At 36.8% G+C, this 19,805-nt stretch overlaps 2 protein-coding genes across 3 annotated transcripts in view; one reads left to right on the plus strand and one right to left on the minus strand.

Moving 5' to 3' along the window:
- Positions 1–18,388, plus strand: part of LOC145467897 (uncharacterized) — a 134,281-nt gene extending 115,893 nt beyond the window's left edge. The window contains exon 14 of the transcript XR_014042136.1: positions 17,586–18,388. The gene's annotated coding sequence lies outside the window, so the exon portion shown is untranslated. The remainder of the gene's footprint in view (positions 1–17,585) is intronic.
- LOC145467891 (uncharacterized) overlaps positions 1–19,805 on the minus strand; it is a 41,704-nt gene that overhangs the window by 17,851 nt on the left and 4,048 nt on the right. Inside the window, exons 1-22 of one of the 2 annotated variants that reach the window (XM_081451515.1) lie at positions 16,108–16,389; positions 11,836–12,495; positions 11,262–11,456; positions 10,190–10,264; positions 9,367–9,479; positions 8,455–8,638; positions 7,950–8,204; positions 7,678–7,797; positions 7,435–7,554; positions 7,072–7,172; positions 6,325–6,510; positions 5,047–5,115; positions 4,507–4,621; positions 4,000–4,134; positions 3,660–3,729; positions 3,437–3,569; positions 2,839–2,885; positions 2,568–2,700; positions 1,776–1,873; positions 890–992; positions 584–743; positions 175–241 (exon numbers count right to left, since the gene is read on the minus strand). In XM_081451515.1, coding sequence (XP_081307641.1) covers positions 175–241; positions 584–743; positions 890–992; positions 1,776–1,873; positions 2,568–2,700; positions 2,839–2,885; positions 3,437–3,569; positions 3,660–3,729; positions 4,000–4,134; positions 4,507–4,621; positions 5,047–5,115; positions 6,325–6,510; positions 7,072–7,172; positions 7,435–7,554; positions 7,678–7,797; positions 7,950–8,204; positions 8,455–8,638; positions 9,367–9,479; positions 10,190–10,264; positions 11,262–11,456; positions 11,836–12,495; positions 16,108–16,168 — 3,200 coding nt within the window. In that variant the 5' untranslated portion in view covers positions 16,169–16,389. Of the gene's footprint in view, positions 1–174; positions 242–583; positions 744–889; positions 993–1,775; positions 1,874–2,567; positions 2,701–2,838; positions 2,886–3,436; positions 3,570–3,659; positions 3,730–3,999; positions 4,135–4,506; positions 4,622–5,046; positions 5,116–6,324; positions 6,511–7,071; positions 7,173–7,434; positions 7,555–7,677; positions 7,798–7,949; positions 8,205–8,454; positions 8,639–9,366; positions 9,480–10,189; positions 10,265–11,261; positions 11,457–11,835; positions 12,496–16,107; positions 16,390–19,805 lie in introns of those variants that run through there. The other variant, XM_081451514.1, reaches the window with a different exon arrangement.

A 19,805-nucleotide genomic window follows, 5' to 3' on the forward strand; every position in this document is an offset into this window, starting at 1 on the left:
TGCTTTCAACTTTCAAACCAACACATCCAAATTTCAACACTTCTAAATTCCAATTTGATCTGAAAATGGTGGATAAAAAACCTCTCCGTAGGATGTGCCACTACAAATTCCTATTTATCTATTTCTTTATTCATTTTATCTAAATGAGGAAGAAGAAATCAAGCCCACTCTTACTGTCTATCCGTTGTGTAGCCCTCACGATTTACGACAATAGCTGTAACCACGGGAATAGCGGGAATTCCTTAAAAAATAAAGACATTTGTTACATCAAGAGAAGATCAGAGGCCTTATTAGACCCAGAAAAAGAGAAACAAACAAAATTGATAGTTTACGTGTACGTGCTGAGCTGCCGCTTCTAAATTATTTATTTACAACCGGCACAGTCAATGTTTCAGTGGCGTGGCTGAAAAATATAGCCATCTCGACGCTTAGTGCATGACCAAAGCGCCAATGCATCGACATTATTTACGTTATCAACTCATGTCAACTGATAGACCACGGTTAGCTCCTAATAAGTATAGTTAGCAGCTATATTGAGATAACCATGTCAAAAAAAAAAGACAAAATTATAATAGAATCTCACCCCAGGAGCAGATAAAGAAGTGTTTTTTCTTGGGACCTTCACCTGAGGTGGGGAGAACTTTAACTAACATCAGATAAAGAATTACGCCTTCGCTTGCCATCCAGCAAAATGCAACAAGAAACAGATAATGAAGAAACACGGCAATGACAAAGCAGCCAGTCTGACGAAAAGAAAGCGAGAGTAATTAATCGAATGAGATCAAAGACATGCTCTTTAACGGTATTAGTTCCTAAACCCCAAACTTTTTTAAAATTAAGTAGTGCCCTTTCAGATGATAATATGGTTTGTTATGATTACACTACATACCTCATACTGTGTCTTATCAATGCCAACAACAAACAGTAACTCAGCCAAGATAAGGGATAATACCAGATTGGTATGAGCAAAATTTCGATTCGATCGTAAGAACCTGCAAGAAAAGAAGAGGTAGTTTGTTATGGGAAATAATTATTATCAATATATATAAGATCCAAGGAAGACACGCGCATGCATAAGCCTTAAAGAATGTTACAGGCGTTCGGTTATTTGCACAAAAAAAGCGACAGAATAAGCGACGAGGGCAGCGCTTTGAGAAAAAACGAGAGAAATCTGGAAAGAATGAACCGTGTACCTCTATAACTGAAAGGCATTACTTTCTTGTGACAAAAAATATGCATCACTTTGGCTTCTTTATGACATGCAATAAACTCGCGAAACAATTGAAACCAGGGGCCCGTTTCTCGAAGGTCCCGAAAAGTTTTCGCACCCGGAAAGCCATAGCAAAATCTCGAACCTTGTGATTACAGAGCTATTTTATTCACGTATTCTTAATATGAACCCAGGTTCCCTTAATACAAGAAGTTTCAGGCCTATACACCTCTCCGTTTTTAGATACAGATGAACTAAAAATAGCTTTACGGGCCCGAAAAGTTTCCGGGGCTTTCGAGAAACAGGCCCCAGGCTTCCAATTAACTAAACATCCTATACGGAGTTGACAATTTTTACGGACAGCTAGTTGAAGGGAACAATTACTACCCAGTGACATTTTGTAAATTTGTCACACTTCTCTAGTCTGTTTACAGACTGAGGAAGTGTTAACAGACTAATACCTTCCTCCTCGTCATGCATGTCTTTTCGTAATCGTCTTATCATTATACTGGCAATTTGTATTACTTCGTTATCTTCTCTTGGTAATACTTGATGATGTACTTACGCAAATGAGCAGAACGTCATAAGAGCTAACACCAATGCGATCAGTGATATGCTTATCCCAATATATGTTATGAGACTCAATGCAAGTTCGTGAGTATCCTAAGGGAGAAAACAGAATGGCTTTAACTGAAGCCTGCTATCTAAACAAGTATCTGATTGCTGGTTGGAATCTGAAGAGAAAACACGGTGCAAACAGTGCTTTCGCATTTCACATTGACAGCTCAGTTCTTTTTGGAATCTCGATTGGTTCTTTTTATTATTATCTAGGTTTGTTGTACCAAAAAGCGCCCCCCACCCCTCCCCCGGCTTAGCTCAAGCTCTGGATCCGCCACTGTGTACAATATTTGGCCGGATGCGATTACCTTAATTTTGGTTTAGTGAGAGCCTGTCATTAGAAAAAGGCTTTATCAGAAGCAACTGATAGTTCAAACCAAATCTCAACTTACGAGTGAAAGAAATCATTGTGGTCATTAAGTAGGTTAAACTGAGTTGCACCAGGAGTATAGTACAAGATATCAATAGTCTGACTACGCATCAATAACTGTTCATTGCCCTTCGGTACGATCGATCTATAACAACATCTACGTCATCAATATTGCTCGTACACGTCGAATCTACTCAGTGTTAAGTTCCTTATTAAGATTATTCAAGAGCACAAGCAGGTTATATTTAGTCAAGCGAAATGACCGAGGTGGAGGTGTTGGCAAATTAATAACATTTTATTGTGCACAATCGACAGTTAAGAGAACTTACAGCAAGAAAAAAAAAAAAAAGGGAACTCTGTCTTATTTACCACAATCGGGGTGGGCTCCGGTGTGTACTGCATCAGGACACTGAAACTTGTTAAGTGATAACAATGGCAAATAGTGTGGGTAGCGTTGGTGAAGTGTACATTACAACCTTCTTTGGACCACAAGCCTCCATTTCTGAAAAAAGGGTTTTACAAAAACAATTGTAATAATGTACTGTTTTTAAATATCCCTCTCCTGGATAGTTGCATCATTATCAACATGAAAACAGAGTTGACAGATTCTCAATTAATTGTCCCATAAAACTTAACTTACTCTGAAATTTTCCAGAACACACAAGACGGTTGTAGCCCTCCTTGACTCTAATGAAAGGGAAGTGATATTTTTATTAGCATGCCAGATTAGTAAAGCAGTGTTGGGGTCTTTGAAAGCAAACTGAACAGTTGATTTCACAGGGAACTAACGAGAAATACTAATAGGGTTCGGGAGAGAAGTGTAACGTTCCACGACTTTGGAAACAGTAAAACACTGCGAGCAAGTGAACTTATAAAAGTGACGTCCAGAGTCACAATATGGCCTCAAGTGAGTAAGACGACGTGCATAATATTAAACGCGCAAAGTAACATGCCATGTTATTACGTGGAAATGGCAGCCAGTTTCACGTAGTCTTGGCCTGGCCGTGAAGGCTTTCTTCTTATAGTCTTCTTTATAACTTTACCTTAATGAGTTAAAAAAGCCGTTGAGGCATCAGATCAACTGTATACAATTAAGATGAACTTGTTACATGTATTTGAGTTTGCTGCCCTTCCAAACGAACAGAATAAAGGAATAGACGGGGATGAGAAACTAGGACTAGAAAATAGAGATGATTATAATGTAGTTATTATTGCATTTTATTGAATGATATTCTCACCTCGTAGTATTGTAGTGTAATCACCACAGGCTCCTCAAAGGTTCCGGGTATCTTAGGATTGGTGGACAGCGAGATAACACCAGTAGTGTTAACAATGGTATTGCCTTTAACCTCCTCTCCACTAATGTTAGTGCTGAAAAAGTTCACGAATTTACGTTACAATATTACTAAATTGCTAAAATAACTGAAAACAGTTTGATCGACGAAAAAAAGTGCAATGTACCTTGAGCTCGAGGTAGTCAACAACTTTGCGATGTTTTTAAAGTAGATAAAAGCGATGTGATTGATTCTTTCTGTGGAAAAGAAAAGGGGAAATGTGATTTTTAGATTTAAATCTATAAATTGTCTTTAATTGACTCTCGCATTGTAATTTTGAGACATTATTGTTATTATGGATCAGGCTATATGTCAAATTTCATTTCTCTCCCAAGGAAAGGAAATAACGAAGCGGGCACTTTTGCTCTCCTTTTACGGTGTGAAAAAGCTTATTTCCACACACCACACGCATACACGCATTAATGTAACTTGGATATAAGAGATTAATTTTTGGCTAACGATTTTACCTAAATCAGTCCTGTTTGATTCCGTAAGTAACTCTGATACTGGCATCTCTATTCTGCTTCCGGGTCCATCATCCACCGCAGAGAAGGCCACCCGTTTAGGTAAATTTTCAGTTCCAAATGAACGAAACCTTAAAACTGAAACAAATTCGACAAAAGCAAAATAACTTTGTTACCATGTCAAGACCGGTAAAATATCAACTGTTTAGCCTCAGGCTTGTAATGTGCATTGATATTGTATCTTCCAAACTTTAACGTGTTGAAACTTTGAAAAGTATTATTCCGTAATAAAAAATTGCAATGTCTTAAGGTTCTCTTTCAGGTCCTATGCAACTTAAATTAACCTAGCTACTACTGACAATATAACTACGTTGTTATTCCCTTGAAAAATATCTCGTTGGATATTGCGTCTTTGCGTCTACAGGTTACGCTGATGGTTATTAAAAACACACTCTGTAACTGCAGGCTATGATGGGTAAAAGGTTCTAGCGAGTATTGAATACTACATACCGACATTGGATGTTGCCACATTGGAGATATTTCTACTGTTTGATACGGAAGCAGCCATCAAGGCTATATTCTCAATGGAGGTCAGGAGTTTGGAAGCTTCGTCTGAACGAGATTTCTTGACAAGCGAAAGATGACACAAACAAACAAATAGACAAAGAAAGACAAACAAAACAAAGGAATAAATGATTAAAAAAGCAGATGTAAACGTCAGAGGCTAAGTGCAATATTCTAGTAAGATCTCAATCGCATGATTTTAGACATTTTAACTCGCAAAATGTAAACGATCAGTGTAGTTCATTTTAGAACTAACAGTGCAGGTTACAGCTATCTCTACAGAAAAAAAAGACTAAATATTAATATTTGAAATAACATTGCGTTTAAATCAGTTCGGCAGCGCCAAGCTCTGAGGATTTTTTCACTACTGCTTGTGATGCATTCGCATTTGTTTGGTTTGAGAATTTTGAGGAATTTCAAGCTGATGTTGTCTGATATTATTCTCATCACCTATCTCCGCAGTGCAAGATAAGCAAGAGGGCCTACCGTAGGCGAATCCTGCCAAGCTTCGATAGCTTTTTCACCAAGAAGGTTATTTGCTACATTAACAACGTCCTAAAAAGTGATTTGAAGAAAATCATTAATCAGTCTGAATTTATGACGAAGGCAAAAAGAAACTGGTTCCACATGTCAGAGTACTTTGACTGGGAAAATTATGCAAGATGTAGAGCTGGTTAGGGCTACCAGATATTGATTTGAAATGTTTCAAAAGGCCGGAAATTAATGACGTTTGGACAAATTAATTGGACTAACAACCTTCGCTTTTGATTCCTTCTCTTTCTCTTCAATAAGTTATTTCTTTATATTGTTATATTACCTTTACTATATTACATTACATTACATTATATTATATTATATTATATTATATTATATTATATTATATTATATTATATTATATTATATTATATTATATTATATTATATTTAGCTCCTATTAACCGAGCAGGAGGTCTGTATGGGAGAATCTTGACCGAGGACGTGAGTACAGACCGAACGCAGTGAAGATTCTCCCATACAGACCGACTTTGCTCGGTTAATAAGATGTTTATTATATAGCAAAGAAGAAAACTTTAATTCGTTTAATGTAACTGGTTTGCTTGTAAACGGAGATGAGCTCAACTTAAACCTGCCGAAATTTTGTCTTCCTCTTTACTTTTTTTTTTGTCATCAGGCTTTTTGGCACTTCCATAAATGATTGGGAAGAAAATGAAAGAAAGCGGTGAACATTGTTGTATTTTAGTTTGCTACTTTTTCAACGCAAAATGAAACCGGTCTAGATGTCAGTCTAGATGGGAAAATCTAGACCGTGGTCAGTATCGATTTCAGCCAATCAAATTCGCGAATTTGGTAGTTCCCAGTCCTTGTGAGACACAGCCATATAATAATATATTATATTATATTATATTATATATTATATTATATTATATTATATTATATATTATATTATATTATATTATATATTATATATTATATTATATTGTATTATATTATACTATACTATATTATATCGTATTACATTACATTACATTATATTATATTCAGCTCTTATTAACCGAGCAGGAGGTCTGTATGGGAGAATCTTGACCGAGGACGTGAGTACAGACCGAACGCAGTGAGGTCTGTACACACGACCGAGGTCAAGATTCTCCCATACAGACCGACTTAGCTCGGTTAATATATATTATAATATATGTATGTCCTTCTTTTTGCGTTTTCTCAAATGCTCCGCGGTGTAGCGTGGTAGAGGCTTGGTAAAGAAACCCACCTTCATAAACGAATCAACTTCCTCCTTGCTCACTGTTTCGTTTTTTGAAGTCCTCTGATCCAGCTTCTTAAGCATGTCGACAGCAGTATATAAATCTCCACTAACCATGAGCTCATTATCTACAGGCTTCGAAATTTCCGACAGGTTTTTGGCCAGTGAAACGGGATCGCTCGTTCCCGATTCCATCTAGGAAAAAATGCAATGATTACAATAGGAACCTTATGAGTCGTGTTCATCTTGAAATAGAAAAATGACAACTGAATTTAGTCTCTGAATGCCGAGTTACTATTCTTTTAGTGCCCTGTTAATAGTCTAAGCCTCATTTTCTTTCTCAAGTTTCAAGGTAGGATACGCCTGGATTCATTGAAAGCTGAATCTGAGTCGGTAATTAAACAGTGATAAAGGAAAATATTTTTGAATATTTTATCAACATCTAAAGTAAAAAACGTTTCAAGCACTATTTAACGATCCCCTCTCCAGTATGCGGATGATATGTTTTCAAAATCCAAATCTTGTTTCTTATTATGAAGACCAAACCTATTCAGTCTGGATTCAGTTTTATCAATCCAAATTTAGGTTATCCGGAAAAAAATGCATCCCTAGCGAATTTTCTAAATACCCGCTGAAAAATAAAACACGTTTCTATTATTCAATCTTAGCATCAGATTAGGTTTCAGAAGATTTAAGAACACTTAAAACATTCAGTAGATATTTCAGTAGCAACTAATTGCTTCAATTATTAATAACCTCAAATTGGAGCTTCTTGAAACGTTTTGAGAGGCATTTGGTTAAATCTGGTTTCTGCCAAGACGCGTTGTCTTCTGCTGAACAGGTACGGAAGGCCTTTCCTGAAATGAATGAAAGAAAGGGTGCATTTCCTTCCTGATTGTTTACTTAATTCACAACATCGATATCTGAAAAATGTTAGCTCCAGTGTGCAAAATAGTTACGGTATTCTCTCGATATAGAACGCTAAAACTACACTATGTAATTTTCAGATGTGCCAATACGTTTCAAACTCCATAAAATGAAACTGCAGAAAATGTACTTTAGGCTGCGGCGTATGTTTAGAATATACAAACATTAGAGCATGCACCCGTCATTTCTCACCCAAGAACCCATACGGACAATGTCTTTCTATGGTTTTTCCTTTGGGCGTTCGCATCCAGGTGATATTTCTGAAAAGCTCCTCTTTACAGAAGTCATCATCAGGGCTTCCAGTTGGAGCAACTATGGGTGAAAGATAGAAAAAGTATAAGAAAGAATTTGGTTCCATGTAAGCCGAAATACATGTACATCTTCATTTATCGCAAAAAAAATCACGTAAAAGCTGTTGTTTGAACTTTAGCTAACCTTCACACCAATATCCATCACCAGAAAGTCCTGATTTGCACCTGCATTCGTACGAGCCTGCTGTATTTATGCAGAAAGCATTCTCGTTACATCGATGTCGACCGCTGCACTCGTCCAAATCTGGTGGAAGTAAACGTTGATTGCAATTGATATTTCCTTGATATACTACAGCACCACCATCGGAAAATTAATAGCAAATGCTGATAACCAGAAGTGAGAATAGAAGTTCAAAATTGGACCAGGTTTATAATCTTTATGAGATACCTACTGACCTAACGTTTTGACATCTGTGGAAATCCACGGACCTGCGTTCTGTACGTTACGACCTCGCACCTTAACTGTATAAGACGTGTATTGAGTAAGTCCTTTCACCACTACAGAGCTACCCTGAACTTGCATAGAGCTGCAATTGATGAATGAACAGTATTCTACTTCGTATGACGTCACTTCCTCTTTTCGATCAAGCGGTGTCCAGGTGACCTCAATTGTGTGCCAACTCACAGGAAACGCAGTAATGTTTTTCGGCGCTATTATTTAGAAAACGTAAAACCAATAAATTATAGTTTGTCAGGCGGAAAATAAACAAGATGCCTTTAAATTGTGTATTGATTAGTCTGTTTGACTTTTGATTAGCTCGGAAGTTGGTAAACCAAATAAGGGGATTTGTTACAGTTGTTGTAAGACTTTTAATGTAGGACCAAAATCTGGACTGGTAGCTAAATAATGTGGAAGGCACTGTGTTGAAAATTGTTATTTTGAGACTGAGAATGAACATACCCGTGACATTTGGTATGTTATTGGTTTTAGCAATCTTGCAAGACGGCGGACCACTTCCTGTTGTTGTAAAACCTTGCACTGTTATTGCAAATTCAGTATCAGCCATTAGATGCGCTGCGAGGTATTTTTCAGCATCTTTGACTGTGGTGCTGACCCTGTATCTCTCTTTTCTCATCATAGACAGCTTCAAATACAAAACAAATTTCAAATTTTCAGGTCACAACAGATTTACTGTGTGTATTTATTCATAGGCGTACGGTCCGGAAAAGGGGGGGGGGGGGGGGAAAGGGACTCCCGCCAGTTTAAAATGTTTCGGGAAAATTTTTTCGGGATCATGAACGTTTTAGAGAAAACATTGCTAAAGGTTTTTACTTTCTCTGACGATTACCTTGCCTTAAAGACATGAGGGATCCAGATTTAGGTATTCTGCTCTGGAAAAGCGACATATCGGTTAGATGTGTATCGTATCACACCCATTCCCAATTTCCCATCAACAACACAATGACCAAAGCATTAATTAAAGTGAACAAAGACCAAGACTAGTTTTTGTGGTGGCTATGAAAAGAGCCGTTTTGAGCTGCTCAACAAAGGTCTGTTTCTTGAAATTTTCGTACGAGAAAGATAAACATGTTTACTCTATAATTAGTTTCTGATTTTATTAACCCTTGTCGTTCGAGATCATAGTTTTCAGTCGAAATAACTATTTTGGAATTATAGCAGTTTCATTAGAAGTAGGAATTGTGAATGTGTTTTCAACGCCCACGCCCAGAGAAGAAAACAGCAACAATCTGAAGCAAAGTACCACACAAAGATTATCAAGCAAAAGAATGGTAATTTAAAAATAAAAGTATCGTTCGCTGAATAATTTTATCGATGCCAAGGAATGTAAAATTTCTTGTAATCATTTCTTACAATGATGTGATAACCTTGGAGTATTCCATTCTTCCTGGCTGGTGGAGACCATTCCACCAAAAGGGCAGTCGAATTGTGTGCTGTTATGGTCAAGTTACGAACCTTTGAAGGCACTAGAATTAGAACACAAAGAAAGAAAATCTCTGCGATTTTACTGATGTAGCTTGAATTCGTGATCTAGATTGGTTATCATGATGGTATAGGATAAGAGCTAAGAAACTCAATTGATGATGCTCATTTAGATCCCTTGCTTAAGGTTCTATAACTCGATAGAATCGAATAGAAACAGAATCAGCCCGAACTGTAGACTGAGGTAGTGATGGCGTGAGTCAAGAAACATAACAGTTTTTGTAGTCGAAATAATCAAGAGATTACCCATTCCTTTTTTTTTTTCGCATCGTTTTCTAAAAGACAGAAAACATTTTCCCGTGTTTCTGTCGAGTTATAAAATACTCGAGACAGAAAACACTCGCCTGCAGCTCGTTTCCCACTCTCATTTTCCATTCTTCCAAACTACCGCTCGTATTTATATTGTGAGTCCTTACTCGATAGGACAATGTTACGTTCTCTATTTCTTTCATGTAAATGTGCAACCTTTCACTTTTTCACCTAATTATGTATACTATTTCCAACACTGAGAAAGGAAAGGAACCAGGATCGCAATTGATCAAAATTTTTAGCTAGATGAATGACTCAAGGAAATAATTTTCTATGGCAAACAGAGAAGTTCTTGTCGATCGAATATTTCTCATATACCACACACTACAGATCCTTAAGCCTAACAACACGGAAACGGAAATTAACTAATTTACAGTATTCTCACCTCCACAAATAAGACCTCCAAGACGTTTTCTGACATTGCTGTCCCAAAGACGAACCTTGTATGAGGAGTACGGTACTAATTACATAAAAAACAACCAGATTTAGCAACGTTTTAAGGTGGCTCAAAACAGTTTCCAGCACTTATATCTGGATGGGTCGTTATAACCACTCTTTATCACTTGATGCTACAATCATGGTATCAAAAAACTGCCCAAGCATTGGTGAACACGTTGTCATCATTTCATGACACAACAGGTTACCATAGCAACAGTATGACTTCCTAAAAACACCCTTAATTACAGCTTTACGGGCTTATAATTCAAAAACGGCACGGTGAAATCTTTTTATATTATCAACTTTTGATAGATATGATAAGACGCAACTTTTGGCAAAGTTTAAAAACATTCTGTTCATGAGGTTCGGAGCTACCTTAAATTTTCGAAAATTTAAGGTGGCTCTGAACCCCATGTACAGAATTTTTTTAAACTTTTTCAAAAGTTGTGTCTTATCATACCTATCAAAAGTTGATATAACAAAAATTTCACCGTGCCGTTTTTGAATTATGAGCCCATAAAGCTGTAATTAAGGGTGTTTTTAGGAGCTCATACTGTTGCTATGGTAACCTATTGTGTCACGAAAATGATACCAACATGTTTACCAATGCTTGGGCAGTTTTTTGATACCATGATTGTAGCATCAAGTGATAAAGAGTGGTTATAACGACCCATCCAAATCTAAGTGTTGGAAACTGTTTTGAGCCACCTTAACAAATGCTATTATATTATCAAAAATCTAGTCCTCCCTGAAGTGCGAGCCTTGCAATACGTTATAAGCCTGGCCCCTTGAAACTGATAGGTTAGTTTAGCCGTAATGGCCTGTATTGGCTGCAAGACAGGCTCGTATAAAGTTTGACAACAGTCCTTAGTTGGTTATGCTAAGCTTCGATCTATCTATTGTTAGTACATGAGTCGCACAGGATTTACATCGAAATCAGAGGGGACCCTGCAGGGAGCAATTTTGGGCCTGAGCTAATAGTTTCGATTAACACAGTCATAACAAACAGATGGTCTTACCGAGATTCTGAAGGAAATAGTGATTAGATGAATGACTGAGATTCTTCTGCTTTATAATCTCAATCTTATTTAAAATACTCCAGACTGTTAATCTGTACCCCTGAATTTCATTCTTAAATACATTTTTCTTAACAGCTTGCCACGTTATGTTCAACGTCGTATTTGTAGCAGTACATTTTATTTGTGAAAGGTCATCTGAAAAAAAAGAAGAGATTTCAAGATCATCTACATGATTACGTATATTTTTTCAAGAAATAAGACTATTTAACCCTCCAAACAGAATTGGAGATTCTTCTGAGGTGTGATTGGTTAAGGACAGGGTTATCCTCATGCTATACTGACGTGACATAGCTAAAGCTTTCGAAAGAGTCCCTTAGCAAATGCTACGAGTCAACAGTTTTATCGTATGGCGTGTGCAAAACAGTGAACATTTTAAGCTTCCGATACCTGCGAGCTGGGAAGTGGTTAAATCTAGCTTTGTTACAACTGCATAACAGTTGTCTTTGTTTACAAATCACGGCGACTAAATGGTCAGTTTGACGTAACCGATTAGAACTTAAAATACATAACTCACTCATTTGCAATTCAAATGTTCTCTTCACTTCATAGGCATTAAGTGATCTATTTGTTGTCTTAAATTGATCGTACAACGCCCCGCTCTCTAAGTACAATGACGCGCGTGGGACCTGCTCTGAGAAGTTTCTTCTGAGTTTGACAAGTTTCGAAACATCACTCTTATTTCCAGCTACGGACGAGTTAACCAACTCGCCATTCAAGTAAGCAACCAAGCGACCATTTGTACTATTCCAAGTTGCCACAATAAAGTCCCAAATCTCCTGTCGAATTTTCAGGGGCACCCTCCAGCTGCTTCCGTTGAAGAGGAACTCCACGATAACCCTCCTTTCAGTTCGGATCGCTTCCGTTTGGTACACAAAAATACCTTCGAAATTATTTCTTGAAGTGCCGAGGAAAATTTGACGAAGAGTCGCATTTGACGTTACTTTTATCCAGAATGCCAGAGAATACCCAGAATTACAAACTGGCATATTCGTAAGGCAACTATCCGTGAAGGATCCTAAAATTAAGGCGGAGTGGCTAGGTAGATGAAGATAGTCTATGTTCTTTAATGGCTGCGCGGTTCTGGGAATAAGCATTGTTTCCTGCCCGGTCACGCGATCCTTGTACGGGAACGGCCCGTCAAAGGTCCAGCGATGCGTTATGGAGCTGCGTATATCTGATCAATTGAAAAATATAAAACAATCAATAACGAAAAGCTAGTTCATATGTATAAACTGTAATGCAAGGACCACTTGTACAAATAGCAGCGGAGTGAAGACGGACCTTGGTTTAGATCAGGATCAACAGTGTAAAATAAAGCATAAAACCAATTGAAAGGCTGACCAGTTTACGGTTAAAATTTTTAGCGGCTGACGATTAAAATTTTCCAATTTTTAAGCTTAACGGCTAAAGTTTTGGCCGTCATTTCACGACCAACGGTTAACCCCATTGAGACTCTCTTTTCGGAGCTCAAAACGTCAACTAGTCTGTCTGTCTGTACAGTGTATTAAATGCTCCCAATTTGGTAAGCTACTTCTGTTCTGCTGGTAGTCTCAACACAATAATAAAGTTATTGGTTATTGACTGCAGTCAAGTCAAGAAACGTCGTAACTAAATCTTAGATAGATATTGAATAAACAGAAGTGTTCTAATAGTGTGTTAATTTCAAGAGACACAAGCCTGGGCTTGATGTTGTTCTCAACTGATTACGGTTAGTGTATGATATTGATAAGAAAACCATCACCTACAGACTGCAGGCAGCATGCCCTACTTGAAAAACAAACAGAACATAAAATAATTTAAATGCCTGCCAAAATTTAGCAAGGCCACAGAACGACTCCAATTTGAAAAACAAAAACGTTTTTGGAACTCTTTCTGAATAGTAATAGTAATTGTACCAATGACAGGAATCCAGTTACAAAAAGTTGTAACCGGAGTAATCGTTTAACTGAGAAAATTCTCAAATGTGGATGGTAGGAAGCAGCTCAATTTCTCATTAAATCGGTGAAACTTTGAAACTGCGCCCATGAAATAAAATTTAGTGCAATTTCAAGGTTGCCACGGTAGCCGGCAACTTTTCTCCTGGTGCTCCTGTTGAAAATGGCTGGCGCAAACTGCATGAACAGCGAAGAAAATTTGTCGCATTAAAGAGGTTAATTCTGAAACAATAATTATAGCCTCCGATGTTTTATTACATTTTATTATTATGTGCACGAAGTGCCGAAATTAGGTTAATGTGACCTGTTCAAGTCAGAAACCAAAACAATTTCGACGAAAATAAAATATCGATGAATATACATGTATCCGGCAACACTTTGACCATAGACGAGGCAAATAGAGCTTGCACGCTTTTGAAATGAAGCCACAAAGAGAATGTTCTGGAATATCAGCTTGATAGAGTAACGTGAACATTCTATTCATTGACAGTCAAATTTGGCGGCGAGGTGAAAAGGACAAAAACTAACTGGAGTCTATTCAGCGATCTTCCGTCGTTGTACCTTTTCACTTCAATCATAGCTCATTCTCGATTCAAATTTATAAATTTCCAGCTACGTTCTTGATATACAAAGTTGATTGCCAGAAAAAATTCCACTCAAGGTTCGTAAACAGAGCTTTTGAGACACTCGATGGACACGAAACTTCTAGAACGGTAGCTTTGCAGAGCTTCCTTTCGAACGGTTTCTATTTTTGCACTCTTCCCTGCGTGCTCGTCCAATCTTGGTGAAATTTTGAAATATCGCCCGCTGCGTGTGTCGTTAATTGTACCAAAACCCAGATGATTACTGGTCATAATTATATCGCGCGCGGTGTAATACTTGTCAAATTGAACACACCAGTAGATAATCTTGCGCGCGTTTGAATAGGATATTTGACTGGCCGGATATAATTAGGCCCTTAATGGAGCTTTGACCGAAATTCAATTTTCAATATATAAACAACTACGTTCTTTGTTTAGTATCTTCTGTCTATGAAAATAACTTATGGCCAGAGATATAGATTTCTAGCCTTGATATAATTGGCGGTTACGAACAAACAGCAGCCTACTTTCAGAAGCTCAATGTTGCCTGCGTAAGAATTTTCACCATGTTATTCTTTGTACATGTATAGCCGTGAACTTGAAATACAACAATCTAGAATGTTTCAAATCTTTTTTCCATTTCAACATGCTATTAACACGAGAAAAAAAAGGAGTAGTTGGAGATCGTCTAAGATTTAAACAAGAACCATACATCTCCATTCTGCCCGCTTTCCCTCAGACAACGTCCATATAATCTGTTGAATACGGACAGAAAATTCCAAATTTTACTACGAATTACATTAATTTTAAAAGATAATATAAACAAAAAGCAAGTAAATAATCAAGCAACTACATCATTCCGACTAAAAACTAAGAAGCTCGCAAGCCAACCTTCTAAAATTATATTGCGTATTAATTTTACAATGGAAAAATAATTCAGTGTAGGCCGTTTTTTTAAATTGAAATAAAAAAACTGCGTAATCACCAAAGATTACAAGACTACCGTCTTTGACTCCGTGTGACAATCATTATTGTTGGGTTTACTTTGCATATTTCTGAATACGAAAGTTTTCACCAATACACCGATATATAGAGCAAATCTTTAGCGACTAAAATAAGTTCAATGGGATTAAAAAGATCTTAACATAAAATAAAAGAGGTAGTAGCTTAACTAAATAAATAAGTTTGTTTTTGCGGTCTAAATTCACCACGTTTTAAACAAATGTCGGATATTTTTTTGCGCTATAGTAAATTGAAACTGGAAATTTGCACAATGGAACTACCTCTTCCTAGTGACAGATGTTAACGTCAAATAAGGCCATTTTATTTGAACAAGAAAATGAAGATTTGTTTTCAGTAGATGCTTTATAAAAAAAAAACCCGTTCCCATAGGAATAAGTTCGAGCCTTCTGAGGTTACAAAGGTCTAGCGGTTCATCCAAAGTGACTTCAACATGTATGGCTTTGCCGGAATACATTAGGTGAATAATGAAAGATAAAACAGCTGCTAGCTTGGAAAACCGCGATAAAACATAATTTCCCATTCTGTTACGTGATCGTAGCAAAGTAGGATCCTTATCTCAGAAAGAGAGAGAGAGAAAAAGGTGTACTACTTAAAACCACAAAGATACTAAAGATATCTTATGGTAAAAAAAAAAACTGATATCATTTTGTGCGAGCAACTGTGGTTCAGGCTGTAGCCGTTTGAGGATATTGGTTTACACTGCCAAAAAGATGCAAAATTAAAAACAAACGAAACTAAAGGACAAGTTTACATTCGGTTAATGATCTTCTTAACTTGTACAAAGCAAAACGGCAAAGGATAGACATTTTCAGTTAAGAATAGACTCTTGCCAGACAACTCTGAAATAAAACCAAACTTTTAATGGCGTTTTCACGCAAATTAAAGCCCTTGGATAGTACTTGAAACTTCCTGTGAATTTTAAAGTGAGCTTGTGTTTAACATGAATCTTCGTTTTTTTTTTCTGGTTTCTTGATACATCATTTTTTTGAGACGCGCGTACGGAAGCCATTTTGAATGTACCTTTTGTATTTTTAGAAGTCAGTCGTATCAAATACGAGCTGTATGTATTCCTCAGGAATAACTGAAACATAAGGTCATACTAGTTGCAGTTCTGTTACTTTTTCGAGGGAGAAAACGAGCAGCTTAAACTACTTAATCGACGATGTTGTCAGAATTATCTGACAACATGAAAGCTCCTGAAGTTCGTAAATTCTACAAAACATTATATAAAATGGGTGGCATACTTACCTGAATATATACCTCTTATCCATAAGAGAAGAAACGCGAAAAACCGAGTACAGAAATCCATCAAAAAAGTCGCCCGAATGGTTTTAAACTTTCCTTTTTGTTCAAGCAAAATACTCCAGAAATCGTGCACAGATTTCGTTCACGACATCGATGGTTTGCTTTTGCAGAAGTGTAGTTTAGTCTTATTTTTCATCTGTTAATAAAACTCTTGCGGTTGTCATTCGTATCCAATGAAAAGTTTAATTTTCTTTTGATAAAATGGATAAAATTTCAGAGCGGCCAAGTCCCGTAGGTCTTTTAATATGAACAAAGAAAAACAAAAGCGAGGTGACAAAGGTACCTAAATTAATCCCACTCGTGACGGGCAGTTTTCACAAAAGATTAATTGAGAGATCTTAAAAAACATCACAACAAAAGCAATTTTCGTGATAAAAAAGGATAATATTAAAGTGTTATGGTTTATATTAGGACTTTCAGATGCAAATAGCGCAAAAATTGAGGCGGTATACATTAAAACGACAGTATCAATCTTCAAAAAGAGAAAATTTAGTCGAGCTTAGGTAAATAATACGTATGAAATTAAACAAAAATAGGTTGATATGATAGCTGACATATAGTCAAGTTCGAAAAAATATTTTGCTTTCACGAGAAAAATGACATTCAGTTTCATAGAGGAAACTTTAATTTCACATATTGCGACGTCAACACAGGAAGATAACTTTGGTAAATCAACATAATTGACATTAAAATGGCGACTGGAGCGCATGCACAAAACAACCTAATTCTGTTGAGTTTAACTGACATGTTAGACAAAACAAAAAGACAAAACTTCGAAATTTTGCGTGGGTTTGAAAGGTTTTCCGTGTCCCCTAACTTAATTAACTTGCACAAAGCAAAATGGCAAACGATAGACATTTTCAGTAAAGAATAAACTCTGGCCAGACAACTCTGAAATATAAAAACCAAAGTTTTCGATCATTTTCATAAAGTGACATTGAAATTCACAACACTTACTTCGATACACGTGAATAGAAAAGACAAAATACCTTTAAACAGAAACAACCGTTCGTAAGACAGTTTGCTCATGGCCATAGACTTCATAAATTCGCCAAAGCTTTTTGAAATTAACCGTATTTTAATTTCGAACTACTTTAAACGATTGACAGCTTTAAAATGGTGCTCTTTATCCTTTTAACTGAATCTGCTTTGTTAAGGTAGCTGTTTTCAGGAAGCTTCATTATGAGTCTTTTATCATTTTGCTCATTGTGCAAAGACATTAATTGGTCATTCAGCTTAATAGTTCCCTTTAAAAAAACAAAAGCGGTTACCGGACATTTGTTCAAAACTGCACGAAATTAGTGTTCGGTCAACATAGAACACCTAGAATAATAATAAAGTGTATTATCGTTTGTCTCACGATGTAGTCACTTGAGATGTAGATCGCGACGTTTCGACTGCTTACTGCTAGTCTTCTTCAGGCGATAAGGTCGACTGATTGCACGGTATCATTTATATCACAAAGGTCGGCTGTGATTGGTGCATTTTGATCCTCCTATTGTTCCATTGTTCCGGCGAGTAGCTGTTCCCTCAGTGGTCCGCTGTTGTACCGTTCTCTTGTTGTTGTGTTTCTTGATCGTGGGTATCCATGCTTCAGGAATTTCAATTCCACTGTCCCTGTTGATGTTGTTAAGGTGAAGTCTTATGTGAATAGCTTCCTTGACCCTACGTGTGTACCAGTGAGGATCTCGATCAATAAACTTGACCTCATTCCAGATAAGACTTCACCCTAACAACATCAACAGGGACAGTGGAATTGAAATTCCTGAAGCATGGATACCCACGATCAAGAAACACAACAACAAGAGAACGGTACAACAGCGGACCACTGAGGGAACAGCTACTCGCCGGAACAATGGAACAATAGGAGGATCGAAATGCACCAATCACAGCCGACCTTTGTGATATAAATGATACCGTGCAATCAGTCGACCTTATCGCCTGAAGAAGACTAGCAGTAAGCAGTCGAAACGTCGCGATCTACATCTCAAGTGACTACATCGTGAGACAAACGATAATACACTTTATTATTGCATCTACCACGATGAATAACAACCACCTTTTCCTCAACACCTAGAATGTTTATGAGCTCTAACTCAACAGTACGAAAGCAAAATCTTGAAGAAATTCTTATTCAAGCAAATCGGAAAAAGATCAATAAAGGAATTAGATGTTCTCCTCTCTCCCACTCGTTTAATTGCTTTGGTAAATCTACAAAAGAGATAATGATGTGAAAATCAAAAAAAAAAAAAAAATTGGATATCGCAGTGAAAAAAAAAAAAGATTCTTCACCACGTTTTAGCCAGTTTGAAAAAGGGAATTGTAAATTTCATTTCCGGTTGTGCCAGAAATCCCAGAAGGTTGGGACCTGAGAATAGTCAGGCTGTGACGCTATTTTGAACCACAATTTGACGTGAGAGTGTCTTATTCCTGGTATATTTCACTTACATTTTTCAGTTTCTATTTTTTTGGTCGAAAAATAAGTGGACCTACGTTCTTATTTTGACATCACGATTTGGACGTCACAGTTTTAGACAAATAGAAATGTTAAGTAACAAACAACTCACAGTTTAACAAGCTTATCAGACTACATTAACTCCATTTGATTATGGTGACTCGTAAATAGATTCAAAATTTCTACAAAATGGCATTGACTGAAGATGAGGCACCAGCCACAGAGAAGAAACGACCAATAAAATTCCTCTTATTTTGAAAGAAAAAGACCATGTAAATAAAAAAAATAAATAATAAACAATAAATAATAATAATAATAATAATAAAAAATAATAATAATGAAAACAATAAGATAAATTGATGATTTAACGTACAAAATTTCGAGCTTTTTAAGCTAATTATGAAATATTTTCTTTTCTAGTATTTCATTGAAACGCTCAGACCTGTTGCTTTATTTTTAGTTTTCACTGTCAGGCCATCTAAAATAACAATGGTAACCATTCAATAAATTAAATAAAAAACGCGATGTGATAGATGATTACTATATAAACACCCCCGCCAAGATTTAAGTCTGTACGGTTTTTCATACCTGCGCTATTCGGAGAAATATTTCATCCAAATTTACAATGCTTTGTACGGGGACTTAATGGTGGTGTCCCACCGAGGGGTACGCTATGGCGGCCGTAAAGTAACAGAAACATATGTCACTGAGTTTTGTTATTAGAGAACGAAAAGTGATCCCTCTAAATCACATTAAAGTTAATACTTCATCTGAACATAACGCAAAGACTGCCCAGTTTAGTAAAAAGTTGAAAGATTAGTCTTCTTTGGAGCTACGCGACAGCCTTCTCGGGCTACCATTATAATATCACGCAGTGCAAAAGCTTGGAAATTCAAACGCGCTCTGAACGAACGAACGAACGAACGAACGAAACCGGTCTAGTTAAAACTTTCTAAAACGTCAAGTTCCTATAGAGTCTTATATATGATGAAACTAACATCTCTGAAAGATAAATAATTTTGGAAAATGACGACGTCACATGAAAATCGACATTAGCAGGAATATCTAAAGAAATACAGTTTTTCTCTTCCGCGCGACTTAGAATCACAATCAGCTAGTTTCTGATGGATGGATGGATGGATGGATGGATAGAAAAAGGATGGATTAAAGAGAGGAATGTTATGTC

This window comes from Orbicella franksi, chromosome 14, assembly GCF_964199315.1.
Source record: "Orbicella franksi chromosome 14, jaOrbFran1.1, whole genome shotgun sequence".
NCBI lineage: Eukaryota > Metazoa > Cnidaria > Anthozoa > Scleractinia > Merulinidae > Orbicella > Orbicella franksi.